The following is a 15,570-nucleotide window of genomic DNA, read 5'->3' as shown; positions in this document are numbered from 1 at the left end:
CATCCCAAAGGCTCCATAAAGCCCTCTGTGCTTCCCACGGGGTACATGGTACCTGTACTGGGTTTGGCTTTTAGGACTGCCTTCCCTTGAAGGCCCTGAAAGGCCATGCTGGGCCCAGTCCACAAGGCCACGAGGGAATGCAAGCAGGATGTGAGCTCTAGACATTACCTCCAGCCCCGCAGAGCCTGTACTCATACTCACCCGTCAGGGTAGCTGAAGCTGCACTTTGTATTCATGAGATGTAAATCCTCCTCCAGTTTACCTGCATTTGATCTTCTGCTTGAGGAAAAACCCTCTTTGCACCCACCTCCTAACCTCTGAGCGCCTGTCAGCATGATGGGTAGTAGCCTCAGACCCAGAGCAATTCCGCTAAAAGCGACTTGATATTATTCTCCCTTATCCTGCCCCTCAGAATTTGCTTTGGCAAAATGACACCAAAGTGGTAAATACGTTGGCTAAATCATGCACAGAAAGTGGAGCGAGGAATAAAGGAAGAGAGGGCCGCTCTCTGGCACCATCTCACGAGTCCCCCACAAACGCAAGGTTATCCTGAGTCCTGGACAGGTAATTCACCATCTCTTCACAGCTTGAGAGAAAAATGTCACTAAGCCCATCCCCCACTGCAGGCAGGATGCAGGACCCAGGAGAAGGGCTTCTTCGGAAGGACCCTGGGGCAGGGATGGAACGGGAGAGGGCTCACCATGGTGTCAAGTCCAAGAGTGAGGAGCATCAGGAAAAAGATGATGGCCCAGAACGGAGAGAGGGGCAGCCTGGTTAAGGCTTCTGGGTAAACCACAAATGCAATGCCTGGCCCTGGAAAGAACAAGACAAATGATTGCAGACAGGCCCCTTCTTCCTGGAAGCCCACTGGGCCTTCTCTCCATGGAAATCCTGAATTTTTACTTATTTGCAGCTCCCATTGTTTTTTTTTTGCTTGTTTGGTTGGTTGGTTTTCTTTACTTATTTCTACCCATTTCCCCATTAGATCTTAAGCTCCTTGAGGGGAAGAACCAGGTGAATTATGGTTGACATACTATAATTCACGAGCCACTTGTGGCTCTTTGGCCCCTTGAGTGTGGCTCTTCCACAAAATACCACGGCCTGGGTGAGTCTATTTTGAAGAAGTGATGTTAGAAGAAGTTTAAGTTTAAAAAATTTAGCTCTCAAAAGAAATTTCAATCGTTGTACTGTTGATATTTGGCTCTGTGGACTAATGAGTTTGCCAACCACTGCCCTAGAACAGTGGTTCTCAACAAGAGGTGATTTTGCCCCAAGGGGGACATTTGGCAACAGCTGGAGACATTTTTTAATTTCACAATGGGGATGGTGGAGGATGATCACTGGCATTAGTGGGTTGAGGCCAGGGATGCTGTGAAGCATCCTTCACTTCATGGGGCAGTCCCCACAAGAAAGAATTATCCAGCCCAAATGCCAATAGGGCTGAGGTTGAGAACCCTGTTCTAAAGGCTAAAACACACCCAGAATGTCTTCATTTCAGGAGAAGCCATTTACATAAAACATAAATCCATCTAACACAGTTCGGATCTTGCCCTACAAAGACTTGGGAATGATGGGGGTATGTCAGTCCACGGGGGGGGGAAGAGGGTGGTGAAGCCCACTGTAAGGGTTAAGAAAGTTTGGGTTCTAATGGTCAGGCAGATCTGGGTCCAAATACATACTCCATGACTTACCAGCTGTGCAACCCTAGACAAGTAATTTCATTTTTATTGAGCCTCAGTTTTGCCCATCTGGGCAATGGGAATAACAACAGTACCTCACAGGGGGGACCGATGAGAAAATGCAGGCAAAGCACAGAGACCAGTGCCTCACTTGCAGAATGTTAGCTTCCATTACCAGTGAACAATGAACTTGGAAATCAGCATTTCTGATTCAGGTTTTTCCAAGGATACCACACGCTGTTGGTGGAGGACTCTGAGCTGCCATTTTCTCTGCCATCATAAAGCCCTGCCAGGGCTCCTATCCGCCTCACAGCCTGGCTGGGAGGATTACTCTGACCCAGGATGGCTAACGATCAGCAGCTGTGAATTTAAGCCTAACCAATGGACACAGACAACAGGGGTGAGGGCATCATGGGGGGGCGGGGGGGAGGGCATGGAGGTAATAGGGGAATAAAGACACATCTGTAACACCGTAATCGATAGAGAAATTTTAAAAGAAGAAAACTCAATGATAATGGGCAGAGACAATGCCGGGGTAAAACACGTCTAAGAACAGGAAATCACAGCACCTGGAGTTTTTACAACTCGAGCCTAACAGCACTTTTAAACTGGAATTTATCGGGTTGTTTGTTCCAAACGATGCTGAGGGCATTGGGGTATTTAAAGCATAAAGCCCCGAAGGCCTCGGATACCCCGCTTTATGCGTTTATTGAACACACAGCTGAGCCAGCCTCGGAAGGCTCCCTGTGTGAACCATAAAGGAAAAGGCTGTATTACACTTCGGCTCCAAATAGGTCTCCAATGGCAAACACTGAGGAAGCAGCAGCGCTCGGCGACAGCCGGGCCCATAAAGCGGGCAAAGGGTCTCGGGATGGCCACGGTGGAGAACGGGGGCTGATGGCTGTGGCAGGATCCAGCCCCTGGGGGTTACTGTTCTTTCAGGGTTAGAATGATTTCTTGTGCTGCCTCTGCCTTCTCAGCGGCCTCCATGAGGTATAAGGGAAGCATCATTTTCAGTGAACTCTGTTCCTCCAAGAGGAACTTTGTAAAGTTCAGGTTTTGTTTTGTTTTTTTCTCGAAAGATGGATTGTATGAACCACAGTGGAGATTCCCCACATGAGATCCATTTGGGTTTTAGCGACACGTACCCCCAAATTCCTTTCCTGGGGCAGAAAAGAACTCAGATGTTGGTCACAATGAACACGATAATGTCACAAAAATAACAAAACACATCAGGTCTGCCAGGGAGTGGGGCAGGGAGGGTCCTCTGCTGAGAGGGAATGAGGACAGTGGGGGTGGCACAGGCACCCCTGAAGACAGAGCCCTCTCTTCCTCTCTTGCCCTCCGTGCTCTCCGGGGAGCTGCAGGTTTTCCCGGGGAGAGGCCTGGCTCAGTTCTGACCCAGGGCACTGCTGCAGAACTGCACACCTGCTCTCCAGGGAGAGAAAATTACCCCCTGAAGCAGGCCACCTCTTTAACTCTTTGAGGCCTGCAGTGCACCATCAGCGCCACGGAGGCACTAATCATATTTTTTAATATATTTTTATTGATTTTTTACCGAGATGAAGGGAGAGAGATAGAGAGCCAAAGACATCGATGAGAGAGAAACACCAACCAGCTGACGACCAGCTGCCTCCCGCACACCCCTTACCGGGGATGTGCCTGCAACCAACATATATGCCCCTGACCGGAATCGAACCTGGGACCTTTCAGTCTGCAGACCGATGCTCTACCACTGAGTCAAACCGGTTTCGGCACGGAAGCACTAATTAATTACCCGTGGGGAGCCAGGAGAGACGGGCAGCCCACCAAGAAGGTGACACTTCCAGTCCTCTCGTGCTGGCACCTGAGCCACTGGCTGAGAACTGCAGTGAGCTCCTTGAAGAAAGGTAAGTGCATGGCGAAGCTGCTCTGGATTATGTAGGGCCATAGTCAGCAAACTGCAGCTGGCGAGCCACATGCAACTCTTTGGCCACTTGAGTGTGGCTCTTCCACAAAATACCATGGCCTGGGTGAGTCTATTTTGAAGAAGTGGTGTTAGAAGAAGTTTAAGTTTAAAAAATTTGGCTCTCAAAAGAAATTTCAATCGTTGTACTGTTGCTATTTGGCTCTGTGGACTAATGAGTTTGCCGACCACTGATCTAGGGCCACAGCCATGTCCCTATAGCCCCTGGCATGGCCCCACCCTGAGGCATCCCCTAAAGATCTGATGAGAGAATGGTCATAATGATAAGCAATAGCCACAACGAAGTCCCTTAATCCCAAAAACCTTAATCTCCAAACACCCAAATTCTTTGAAGAACAAGGCTGGGTGGAAATCAAGAGTTAAAAAAAAAAAAAAATTAAACACACTCACTCTCTCTGCAAAATGCTGTGCTAGGAATATGAATTAAACAAGATAAAAATATAAGCTCTCTGCAAACTCAGAAGTGCCACACCAATGTTAGCCATGAACAGAGGATGGTTTGGGTGGAGAGTCAACATTTATTCTACGTCCCTCCCACCACCACCAGCCAACCTTTCCTCCCCGCACTGGGGAAAACTGCGGGTCTGTCCTGCTGACTAAGCAGAAAGCCCTGAGAGCACATGTGACCCAACAATCAGGAAAGTGCTTCGTCAGGAAAAGGCTGCTCTGGAGGCAATGCTCTTGTGAGGCGTTAGCACTCAGTCCTGGCGTCCTCTGCAAGGGACACATCCTGCAGTCACCTGTGTGCACCTCAGCCCCGCTGGCTTCACTAATGACTCCTTGACCCACACCCATCAGGGGCAACAGGGGAAACTTACTTAGGCTGGAGCTGAGGTCAGAGGGAAAAGGAAAAATGGAGCAGAGGAGAGGGGAGCAAGGCAGCGGCTTTTATAGCAACCCCTCTGGCCAGGGCCCAGCTAGCCCTGACCCTGTGTGAGCTTCTACTGGGGATATATCTCTGTCCCTCCCCAAAGGGGAACCCAGGTGCCCAACCCCCGTCCTGTTCCAGAGGCCAACTTCCTAGCAGAGCATAACTTAGGTCTCCTGAGGCGAGCTCGGCACCTGCCCTGCAACAGTGGCTGACAGCGACACTGTACCTTGGTCCGCCACGTTCTCAATGTTGACCTTGCGCTCATTAGCCATGAAGCCAATGACTGAGAAGATGACGAAGCCGGCAAAGATGCTGGTAGCACTGTTGGTGCAGGTGACAATTAGAGTGTCCCTGGAGAAGAGATGAGAGTTGGTGGTTAGGTGTGCCTGGTGGGCAGGAAGAGGCAAGGGGGAGGACACAACGTGTGCACACGTATCTGTGTGTACATGCTATTTCCATACATGTATTTGCTGCAGGGTGGCCTTGTTTTCTTTATTCACAAGGACAGGGACAACCAGTCCTGACCACAGACTCCCTTGGGCTGAATTTATAAGCACCAAAGGCGCAAACAGATCTCCCCTAACTGCCCCGTCCTGATGCCTCTGGCTCCACATGCTGCGAACTGACAGAGGCAAGTCTGTCCATCAGAGCAGAAATGGAGGGGGTGGGGCCTTTTGGGGACAGGAACCATGGATGAGAGAAGGCAGTGGAACCATGAAATGCCACCAAAGTATGGTGACAACTGGATTGGGGCACCCTGGCTAATAAGGCAAGGGGGAGCAGAGGGGAGAGAGACCAGCGCCCTCTGCTGGCAACAGGCTGCAGTTTCCCAGCCTGCCCTGCTCTGGTTTTAAATGGAGACCATGGCCCTGCCTCCCTCACAGCTGTTGTGAGGACAGAAAGAGATTATTCCTGCACAGCACAGAGGCCAGCACAGGCAACTGCTCAGTAAACAACCCTCCTTGTCGGGCTCCTTAGTTCACCGATGAGGAAAGTGAAGCCCAGGGGGAAGTAATAGCTAATTAAGGATAGGTTGGGATTTGAATCCAGACTCCCTGCCTCACTGCCCGTGTTCCTTCTGCCACACCACCCTGCCTCATCTCTAACAAAGCACAGAGCAATGCTTCCCCCTGGGACGATGTTCAGACTGATTCTCGGTTACAAGCTAGTGAGCAGCAGTGGCCAAAGAAGTCCATACACCATAGTCTGACACCACAGTTATGGGCTGAACTACGTGCCCCTAAAATTCATATGTTGAATTCCTAACCCCAGGTTCCTTAGAATGTAACTGTATTTGGAGACAGGATCCTTAAACAAGCAATTAAGTTAAAAAGAAGTTATCAGGGTGGACCCTAGTCCAGTGTGACTGGTGTCCTTATAAGAGGAGGAGATTAGGACACAGATACACGCACAGGGGGAGGACCATGGGAAGACACAGGGAAAAAACAGACATCTAAAAACCAAAGGGAGAGGTCTCAGCCTTGTCAACATCTTGGTCTTGGACTGCCAGCCTCCAGAACTATGAGAAAATTCTGTCGTTGATGTCACGCACTATCGGTATTTGCTATGGCAGCCACAGCAGACTAATTCCAAAGGCTCTCTCCAGCCCCCTGTGCACACAGCATCAGCTCCAATCCCATTGCTCTGCCCCATGTCCCTGTCACTCATTCCCACTCATCTCCACCTCTAACTGTCCTTGCCACCTGTAAAGATTTCCTCCTGCCTGCACTGTTGAAATTTGGCCCAGCCTAGATCTCACTCCTGTGAGGCCATCCCAGCCATCCTAGGCCACAGCTTAACTATAGCTGTTTCTTCTGGGTTCACAAAATATCCCATACTTTACTAAAACCTAGAGGCCCAGTACATGAAATTAGTGCACAGGGGAGGAGGGGTCCTTCAGTCCGGCCTGCACCCTCTTGCATTCCAGGACATCCCTCTCGCAATCTGGGACCATTAGCTCCTAACTACTCATCTGCATGCCTGCCTGATTGCCCCTAACCACTCGCCTGCTTGCCTGATCTTTTCTAACTGCTCACCTGCCTGCCTGATTGCCCCTAACCACTTCTGCCTCTGCCTCTGCCTCTGCCTCAGCCCCCGCCGCCACAGCTTCATCCAGAAGGACGTTCGAAAGATTATTCAGCTGTTGGGTCCAATTAGCATACTATGCTTTTATTATTATAGATAATAATAATAACTTCCATTTAGTGAACACCTACTATGTGCACAACATTGTTCTGAAAACATTGCAAACATCATCTCTATTGCTCAACAAAATATAATTGAATTTTATAGATGAGACAGCAATGGTTCAGAGAAGTGGCATTCCTTGCCCACATCTTGGAGTTTTAGTAAATGTTGAAGAAATCTCAAATACAAGTCTGTCTGACTCCAAGATACATCCTTCTCTCCATCCTTCTTTCTTCCTTTCTTCCCCAACTCCCTCCTTTTCTTCTTTTTTCCTCTCCCTCACTCCTTTTCTCCCCTCTATTCTTCTTTCCTCCTCCTTTCTTCCTTCTTTTTTTCCCTTTTTCAGCTCCCCAAGAGAATGGGCCTTATTATCCTATTGCTTGTCATAACTCGTCTAACTTTCAATAAATATCATCTTCTGCAGGAACCCGTCAGGCTCTATCTGGGTCTTTGGGTTCCACGGCGTCCCTAACATCACACTATCCAAACATCACCGTCCTTGACTCCCCTGTGGATCTTGCCTGGATCTTTAGGTTCCTGGGCCTGCCCACCTCCAGACATGCTGATGAATAGATCTTGGAGGGGGACTCAACATTTGCATTTTTTTCAGCTACACTGAAGTATAGGTGACAGATAAAATTGTATTATGTTAAAAGTGTACAATGTGATTATTAATATATATGTAGACATTGTCACAGGATCCCTAACATCGAGTTAATTAACACACGCATCACCAAGGTGTTCTTTTCTAATAGGATCTCTAGAAAAACATCTGTAGAGTGACTGAATGACCAGACTTCACCAGTGACTCCCATACAGCTGGGCCCAGGGACTGGGCTGCTGACAGAACAACCATCACAGGACACGACTCCCTGCACACAGCCTACAGAGAGACTCTCCATCCCACATGCCAGGGTCAGCAGTGCAGTCGGGGGGCAGGCCACTGGAAGCCAGCAGCCAGGCCTGAGCAGGGTTCACCTGTGCCAGGGCAACTCTCTGGCTCTCCTCAGGTGCAGGGTGAGGGTGTGGCCTCAGTCCATTTTCTGTCCGCAGACCCTAACGCCCCTCGCCAGCTGCCACTGGGACTCGAAAGGCTGCCACGTACCTGTAGCAGTTGTTGTGGAATTTGTTGTAAGAAGAGAGCGTGATCAGGCCTCCCCAGGCAGCAGACAAAGAGAAGAAAATCTGAGTGGCAGCATCTTTCCACACCTAGCAGGCAAAAGAGGAGAAGGTCACTGAGAGCAGCCGACCCAGGCCGGGGTGTCTGCTTGGCCCCTGGCCTCACCCCTGACCCAGGCGAAGGAGGTCGGGCACGAGGTGACTTTGGCATTGATGCAATGAGAAATCTCATTGGTGCCAGATGCCAAAAAGGCAGTGAATTACCTGGCAGATTTCAGCTCCATTCTACCCAAAGGAGAGGAACTCAATAAACTACGCACATGTTCTATTTTCCATTTCCTCCCATGGAAAACTATACAGAAGGGAGAGTCCCTTCTTTAGCTGTAATCACTCTAAAAAAGAAACCAATGTGCAACAGCAAGATATATGTCGGTGGATAAACAATATAAGCCATTTAAAATTAACATTTCTACAGATTACAACTGCCATTAAAAATCTGAACTTCTGTGGCCCCTTTTGTAGCAAAGCTGTGTCTGCCACGGTGAAGGGGGTTTTATAAGCCACGAGCTTCTTGAACCTGGCTGGCATCGCCTCTTTGTTCTCTTGGTGATTTCTCTTAATTGTCCCCATAAAACTCCAGAAGGCCACTCAAGAGTGTGAGCTAGAGATTTACATGATTCGTATGATGGACCTGCCATCATTTTTTGTAAATTAAATCCAGTTTTTAAAATTGTGCTTAAAATACGCAAAGAGAAAGTTCAAAGCTGTGGGGTTTTTTAAGGCAGTCACTTGTCCAGCTAAAGAACCACCTCCTCTCATCAAGGGGATATGCAGCTAGAAGAGGATGATCATAGCATTTAGTGTCCGGCCAAAGGTGTGAAAATCAAGTGTGATGTGGACTTCTGGGGTTTCCATACTTTTAAAGAGTGAGGGTCCTATCTCTACCCCTTACCTCGCCCTTCTGTGCTACCTGGAATGCTGCTGTGATGGCTGGAACTCTGGCAGCCACAGATGGTGAGGCAGGAAGATGGGAGCCTGGGCCCCTGGTGACACCTGGAGCTGCCCAGCCAATGCTTGACTGTCTACCACTGGGCTGCTTCAGTGCATGCAAGTGAAGTCAACTTTTACCTGGGCATTTCTGTTATGTGCAAACTCACTCCTAGCTCACATATTCTGGAAAAGCACATATTTCCTTAAGGTGAGAAAACTCACTTCTTAATACACAGCACCCCTCATGTGGAGGTTTGTTCTGGGAATCTGTGCAGAATATGCAAAGAGTAAGTGCAAGTGTATACGGCTATAGCCCTGTGGCATGTGCTGCAAGTATTCAAATGCGTCTGGGCCCTTTAAAATAGAATTGCCTAAGTGCTATTATTTTCCAACCAGCAAAACTCCATCTATAATTAGTAACAGATAAGTGGTGTGAAGTGGCCCAAAGCTATTAAGGGGATTTCATTCTTCATTCCGGCCTCTGCTGCTAACCCAAATGTAGGACAACCATTCCTGGAATCTGAGGACTCCCAGTTGCCCACTTCTCATTAAGGATTTCCTGAGTGTGTGCCATTCCCAGATTAGCAGGACTTTGTCAAGGGGACAGTGAGATGCCCTGTGGGAGGAAGTCTGACCCCTTCTGTCGAAGAGTGTCCCAGCTTGAGTCCCCTCCCCATGTGCCATCCCCCAGTCTCTTCCCCCCCCCCCCCGCCCCTGACTTCCAGGTGTGTCATAAACAAAACCGTAAGCTCACCGTGGCATCCGTGAGCTTCTCCCACTTAGGTGTGATGAAGTACCAGATCCCATCGCCAGCTCCGGGCAGGGTGACCCCTCGGATGAGCAGGATCACGAGCACGACGTACGGGAATGTGGCCGTGAAGTAAACCACCTGGAAAAGCCATGCAACAGAGGACTGGGTGGGCCTGCAGCGGGTGCCTGAGGAGCATCAGCAGAGGCAGGATGGGAGGGCATCGGGTAGTCTCCCCAAACTCTGCTGGGGCTGGGGACACGGGGAAGGCACTGGGACCAAAGGTGACCCAGAGGGGACCCGAAATAAAGTCTGTGAGAGGACACCCAAGGCTATGGGTGAGTCAGCCCCCAGTGAGGATGGCTATGGGCGATCTCACCCCACCCAGCAGCTGAGTGGACAGCTGCCTCCCTAACTCCTACCCTACCCTCTGCTTGAGGCTCTGATTCCACCATTAGAGACTAATCCTTTTAGCTTAAGCTTCCCATCCTTATTCATAGATGCTCTGTTGGGTGAAGGCCCCTGATCTCATGATCAGACACTTTCAGTTCAAATGGAATAGCATCCCTGGCGATACTCTTCTGAGGAGCCATGAGAGCCTGGACGAGCTACTGAGCCTCCCAAATCTCAGTTTCTGCCTCTGTAATAGGGACAAGGGCATCTTTCTTTAAAATAAGTGATTGGGAAGATCAAATGAACCTCAGCATAGTGTCTGATTTTTAATAGATGGTTATTAGATACAACTAAGTTCAACAAGCGTTCACCAAGGGCCTACATGAGCCAGGCACTATGCCAGGCATTAGATGCATGAGGATCCAGGGACTCATGACCTGGAAGACTCAGAGACAGCATCCGAACAATGGGCTAAACCATACACCCAGGACACGGTGACATCCGGGGAGGGCACTGTGCTCAACCTGGGAGTTTACTAACAGGTTCATGGAGATGGTGCAGAAGCTGGATCTGGGAGGACAGTGAGGCGAGGAGAGGGGGAAGGCGAAAGAAGTGAGTGGGCAAGCAGATGTCTGAGGGCAAAGCTCCAATCACTGGTGGGACAAAATAAAAGATTGAGGCTAAGAGTGATGAAGAACTCCTATGTTCTTCCTTCTCATTAATGCCCCTCCATGGACCATGTGATCACTCCACCTTACAGGAGGCCTTGACTAGCAGTTGAAGGATGTTCCCAGATTCTGGAGAGGAGGGAAGGGACAGAGTCAAGAAGCATTTGAGAAATAATAAGAGCAGAACTTGGGGGTTGTGGTTGGATAGGGATGGGGATGCGTGGGAGGTGCTTTCCTTCCTCATCTGTCAATCAAACCTGGGGATGGAGGAAGGGCCTGGGATCAGGACTTGGTAGATAAGAGAAGAGCAGGTGGTAAGACAGGTTCTATAGTCCCACAGGCCTACGTTCAAATCTCAGCTCCTTCACTTATGAGCTGGGCTGCCTGGAGAAGTGACTTATCCTCTCCGAGTCTCAGTTTCCACACCTGCAAAGTGGTGATAACAGCAGCATGTTCCTCACTGGCGCTGCTGGGAGAGTACAATGGGACAGTCCATTCAAAGGGGCACAGGCCTGGGGGCCCTCGAAATACAAGTGCCACTTGGTCTTGCCTGGGTCTCACCAGTCTTGATAACACTGACAACCTTCAGCTCACAGGCCAGTGGCAACCCAATGGTACCTTAAAAGTCACCGGGAAGGCTGAGGTTGAGCTTCCATCCTGGCCCACCAAACCCACTCTGATCCATGGAGTGGGCATATACAACCATTCAGTGAGCACTGTTGGCTCAGAGCCACTCCAGTCCCACTTGCACCTTCCATCCTGGGCACCTGCCCTGGGAGGGAGACAGAGATCCCACCATGCACTGGCTGCTCAGGCTTTTGGGCCTGGCAAGGAGGCTCCAGGGTGGCAAGGACTGGCAGACACTGGGATCTCAGGGCTCGGGCAGATTTGGGAACTTGCAGGGAATGGGTTGGGGGTGGTGGTGAGATTAAGACATAACTCTTGGGATCATTTCACTAAGTATGTGGGGTAAACACAGCAAAGACCCGTACCCTCAAATAGCTTACATCCCAGAGCAGGAGACCAGCAACCAGTAGTAATCATAATACCATTCGTGGCATATTAGAAGGAAAAAGTAGAGCAAAGCAAAGGGGGTGGGACATGCAGGGGAGGCCTCATTGAAAAGCCCAGATTTGAAGGATGTGAAAGTGAGCCACTGGTTTCTGGGAGAACACTGGAGCCTGGAACAGCTAGAGAGGCCCTGAGAAGGGACTGCACCTGACCCAGGAACAGCCAGGAGGCCAGAGTATCTGGGGCAGAGCACGGCAGGAGCAGCGGGCAGAGGGCAGAGGGCAGAGGGCAGGAGGGGAGGGGGTGATGGGCAGGGGGGCGGTGGGAACAGGAGGGTCAGATCCTGTAGAGCCTTTACTGGGTGGGGAATGGGAGCTGCAGCAGGAATTTGGGCAGAGGGGTGACCTGCTCTAACACTTGAACCACACCTGGTGGCTGGTGGCAAATACACTGCGGGCACCAGGGCAGAAGCAGGGGCCGCTGTTGGAGGCCATGGCTGTAATCCAGGCAGGGAAGGACTATGGTTCCAACCAGAGTGTTTTGCAGGAGCTAGGAGAAATGTTTTGCAGGGTGAGCCAACAGGATGTTTTGACCCATTTAATGCAGAATGAGGGGCAGGAAGTAGGGAGGCAAGGATGACCCCAAAATGTTTGTCCTCAGCAACTGAAAGGGTGGTGTTGCCATTAGCAGAAATGGGGCAGGATGCAGGTTAAGGAAAACAAGTTATTTCTTCCTCCAAACCCAGTTACTCATCAAGGCCAACCTCTTTCGTTCTGGCTAGACGGGGGAAGTGCTGGTCTCCTTTCTCTGCACAGCTACCTCTCCTAATCTCTTCCCTTGCTCCCCTCCCTCCACCCTCCACCCTCCACGGAAGTCACCCCTCCCTCCTGCCTAGAAGCTCAGGGATTGCTAGGGGGTTGGGGGATGCAGGCTCTCCCTCCTATTCTTGCCAAACCTGCTTCTCTCCTTCCTCTTAAGGAAGCCTTTCTACACGGAAGTTGTTATGAAACCAAAGGCATCTGACATCTCAGGGGAAGACTGACCTCCCAACCCCACCTGGGGGGCGCCTCCTGACCACGTGGGGCTGATGGCAGTGAGGATGGAGGAGGCAAAGGAGAGGACATGACCCAGACAGCAGGGGGCAGGAAGAAAACCCCAAGACTGGTACCTATCTAACAGGCAGAGACAACCCTTCCCATTTCACTACCAGAGAGTATACGAACATGACCCCCTCTGTGGACCGGCTATTAGTATCTCCATTTTGCTCAAGAGGAAACTGAGGCTCAGATTCTGTCTCACAAGGGGTTAAATATCTCACTCAAGGTCTCCCAGCTGGAGCCAAGATACAAACTTGAAGCTCTCTAACTCCTATGTTCTTCCTTCCCATTGATAACCCTCCGTGGACCACATGATCAGAAACATAGGAGGCAGGGCCAGGGTTAAGAAGAGGCCAGGTGAGTGAGGCGCTGAGAGTCCAAAATTTAAGGAGGCACCCACTCTAAGGGTCCAACTGGCACCTGCAGGAACCTGAGAGTGAGGGCCGCCTTAAATGTCAAACCTTAAGCACTTGCTTGCCTCGCCCAGGTCTGGGCCAAGGTGTGTCGGAGGATGCTCACTCTGTGGATCGTGATCTTGCTGAAATAAAAGGGCCTGCAGTTTGGCTTAGAAATCCTGGGCACGCCTGAGTGTGAGTCAGGTGTGCGTGGGGGCTTTGTGCCCACTGGTCCCACTGGTCCCCTGGGCCAGGGCAGCTTCAGAAGGCACCTGTTTCAGCCGAAACCGGTTTGGCTCAGCGGTAGAGCGTCGGTCTGCGGACTGAAAGGTCCCAGGTTCGATTCCGGTCAGGGGCATGTACCTTGGTTGCGGGCACATCCCCAGTAGGGGGTGTGCAAAAGGCAGCTGGTCAATGTTTCTCTGTCATCGACGTTTCTAGCTCGCTCTCTCTCTCTCTCTCTCTCTCTCTCTCTCTTTCTCTCTTCCTCTCTGTAAAAAAATCAATAAAATATATTTAAAAAAAAAAAGAAGAAAGAAGGCACCTGTTTCAGAAAGTACTGTCAGAGGAATTAAACTTGAACTAATGAGTTACACTTGGTAGGAGTGGCAATGACTGGTTGGTCTGAGCCTGCTGACTGACACCTGGCCGCAGCCTCCTCACCCTCTGGAGCCCTGAACAGGTGGTCAGGTGAGGCTGCACCCGCCGGGGCTAGCTAATTAGGTTAGCGCTGTTAGCCCCTGAGGAGAAGGAGGGCATACTGTTTAGAGATGGCAGTGTTCGTGGAATTTCAGTCACAAAGGAGCTCTGGCTGCATTTGACCTTCAGGCTGCCCGCTGGTCACCCCCTGCCTATGGAATTCTAGCTGCTCAAAAGGAAGTGTGAGCCCTGGCTCAGGGTGGCTCAAAGAGGTTGAGCTGTGGCCCATGCACCAAAAGGTCACTGGTTAGATTAACAGACAGGAAACACACCCAGGTTGCAGGCTCAGTAGGGGGCAGGCATGCAGGACACAATCAATGTTTCTCTCTCATCCACATTCCTTTCTCTCTCTCTCCCTCCCTCTTCCCTCCCTTTCTCCCTCCCTCCTTATCTCCCTCCCTTCTTCCTCCCCTCTCCCTTCCTCTATCTCTAAAATCAATAAAAAAGTATTTTTTAAAGTTAAAGAGGGAGATCTCATAGAAAGCACTGAGCCAGCCTTGTCTCCAGGGCGCTGAGCAAGAGGAACTGAGCTCATCTCCCTGCAGGAGAAGGAGGACATCGCTGCTTAGCAATGGCCTGTTCATGGAAGTTGAGTCACAGAGAAGCTGGGATAATGAGAGGCCTTAGCCGCCATTCACCCAGGATTCCATGGTTAACATCTGCACGCTCCCAGGCAGTGTCATCACTTCTGGTGGTGACTGATCATCAATTCCTAGTTGGCAACCTTTCTCAAAGAAGCAGATCTAAAAGGAAAACTGCTCAAAAAGCCCATACCATCTACCACCAAGGGCTACATTCTAAATGGGGAGAGGCCGTGGCTATCATGTCCTAAACCATTACAAAGAACAGTGTGACCCGAGCATGTCCTGAGGGTCCAGACTCCCTGCCTTCATGTCTTGAGCTTGGGGTTGGAATCCCATCACCTCCAAAGGGCCAGCCGACGACAGCGCAGCAAGTCGCCAAGTATTTTGCTCAACCCAGATCCCCAGGCGGGACTGTCAGTGTTGGTGCTGGGGGCACACGGGGCACCGGGGCACATGGGTTGGAGGTTGGAAGAAGGGCATGAAGGGCTGAGAGTGTGGTGGTCGGGTGGAGAAGAAGGGGTCCCTTCCCAATTTTGATCTTTTCCCAGCATCTTGGTAGCAGCAGTCACAGCCTGGCAGCCAGACCAAGAGGCAAAAGGCCAGCAGCACTCGTCTAGCTCAGGAGAGTGACAGAGCCACGTCAGGGAGGGCCACCTGCTGAACAGAGCAGCAGCCCCGACAGAAAGGAAGGAACCTCCCCATAGTGCCCCCAGGAGCTCTGTGCACATCTGTCTCATTTAAGCCTTAAAACAGCCCTGAATGACAGGTGTCATTGTCCCGTTTTACAGGCAGGAGTCAAGTCACTCCTGAGGCCCACAGCTACCCGGGGCCAGAATCTGAACAGCACGTCTCAGGACTCTCCTTCCAGTGCTCTTGGACCTGCTCGTGACACAGTCCCCCTCCCCTGGGTGTCCCAGAGCTTTCTCGTAGGTGAACCCCATTTCTTACTTTTCCTGAAGACTTGATTCCTTTTGCCAGAGACGCATACACAATGACCCAAGCCAGGAATAGGCAGAAGGCTAGTGGCCACCTGATCTCCCCAGGATATTCAATCCCCGCAGAAATCTTCAGCACAAAGTACCTGTGAGTGGACAAGAGGAAGGAGGGAGGGGTGAGAGTCTTCGGGGTCTAATCTCCCAGCAGAGCCAGCAGCCTCAAGCCAG

At 50.7% G+C, this 15,570-nt stretch overlaps 1 protein-coding gene across 1 annotated transcript in view; it reads right to left on the bottom strand.

The window, feature by feature from the left end:
• SLC6A5 (solute carrier family 6 member 5) overlaps window positions 1–15,570 on the bottom strand; it is a 45,203-nt gene that overhangs the window by 13,123 nt on the left and 16,510 nt on the right. The window contains exons 7-11 of the mRNA XM_084893661.1: window positions 15,356–15,488; window positions 9,567–9,701; window positions 7,809–7,912; window positions 4,743–4,867; window positions 701–813 (exon numbers count right to left, since the gene is read on the bottom strand). Coding sequence (XP_084749787.1) covers window positions 701–813; window positions 4,743–4,867; window positions 7,809–7,912; window positions 9,567–9,701; window positions 15,356–15,488 — 610 coding nt within the window. The remainder of the gene's footprint in view (window positions 1–700; window positions 814–4,742; window positions 4,868–7,808; window positions 7,913–9,566; window positions 9,702–15,355; window positions 15,489–15,570) is intronic.

This window comes from Pipistrellus hanaki (assembly GCF_964339955.1).
Source record: "Pipistrellus hanaki genome assembly, chromosome: 9".
NCBI classification, from domain to species: domain Eukaryota; kingdom Metazoa; phylum Chordata; class Mammalia; order Chiroptera; family Vespertilionidae; genus Pipistrellus; species Pipistrellus hanaki.
Note: the sequence above shows the minus strand (reverse complement) of the source record. Positions and strands in the feature narration are given on the sequence as shown.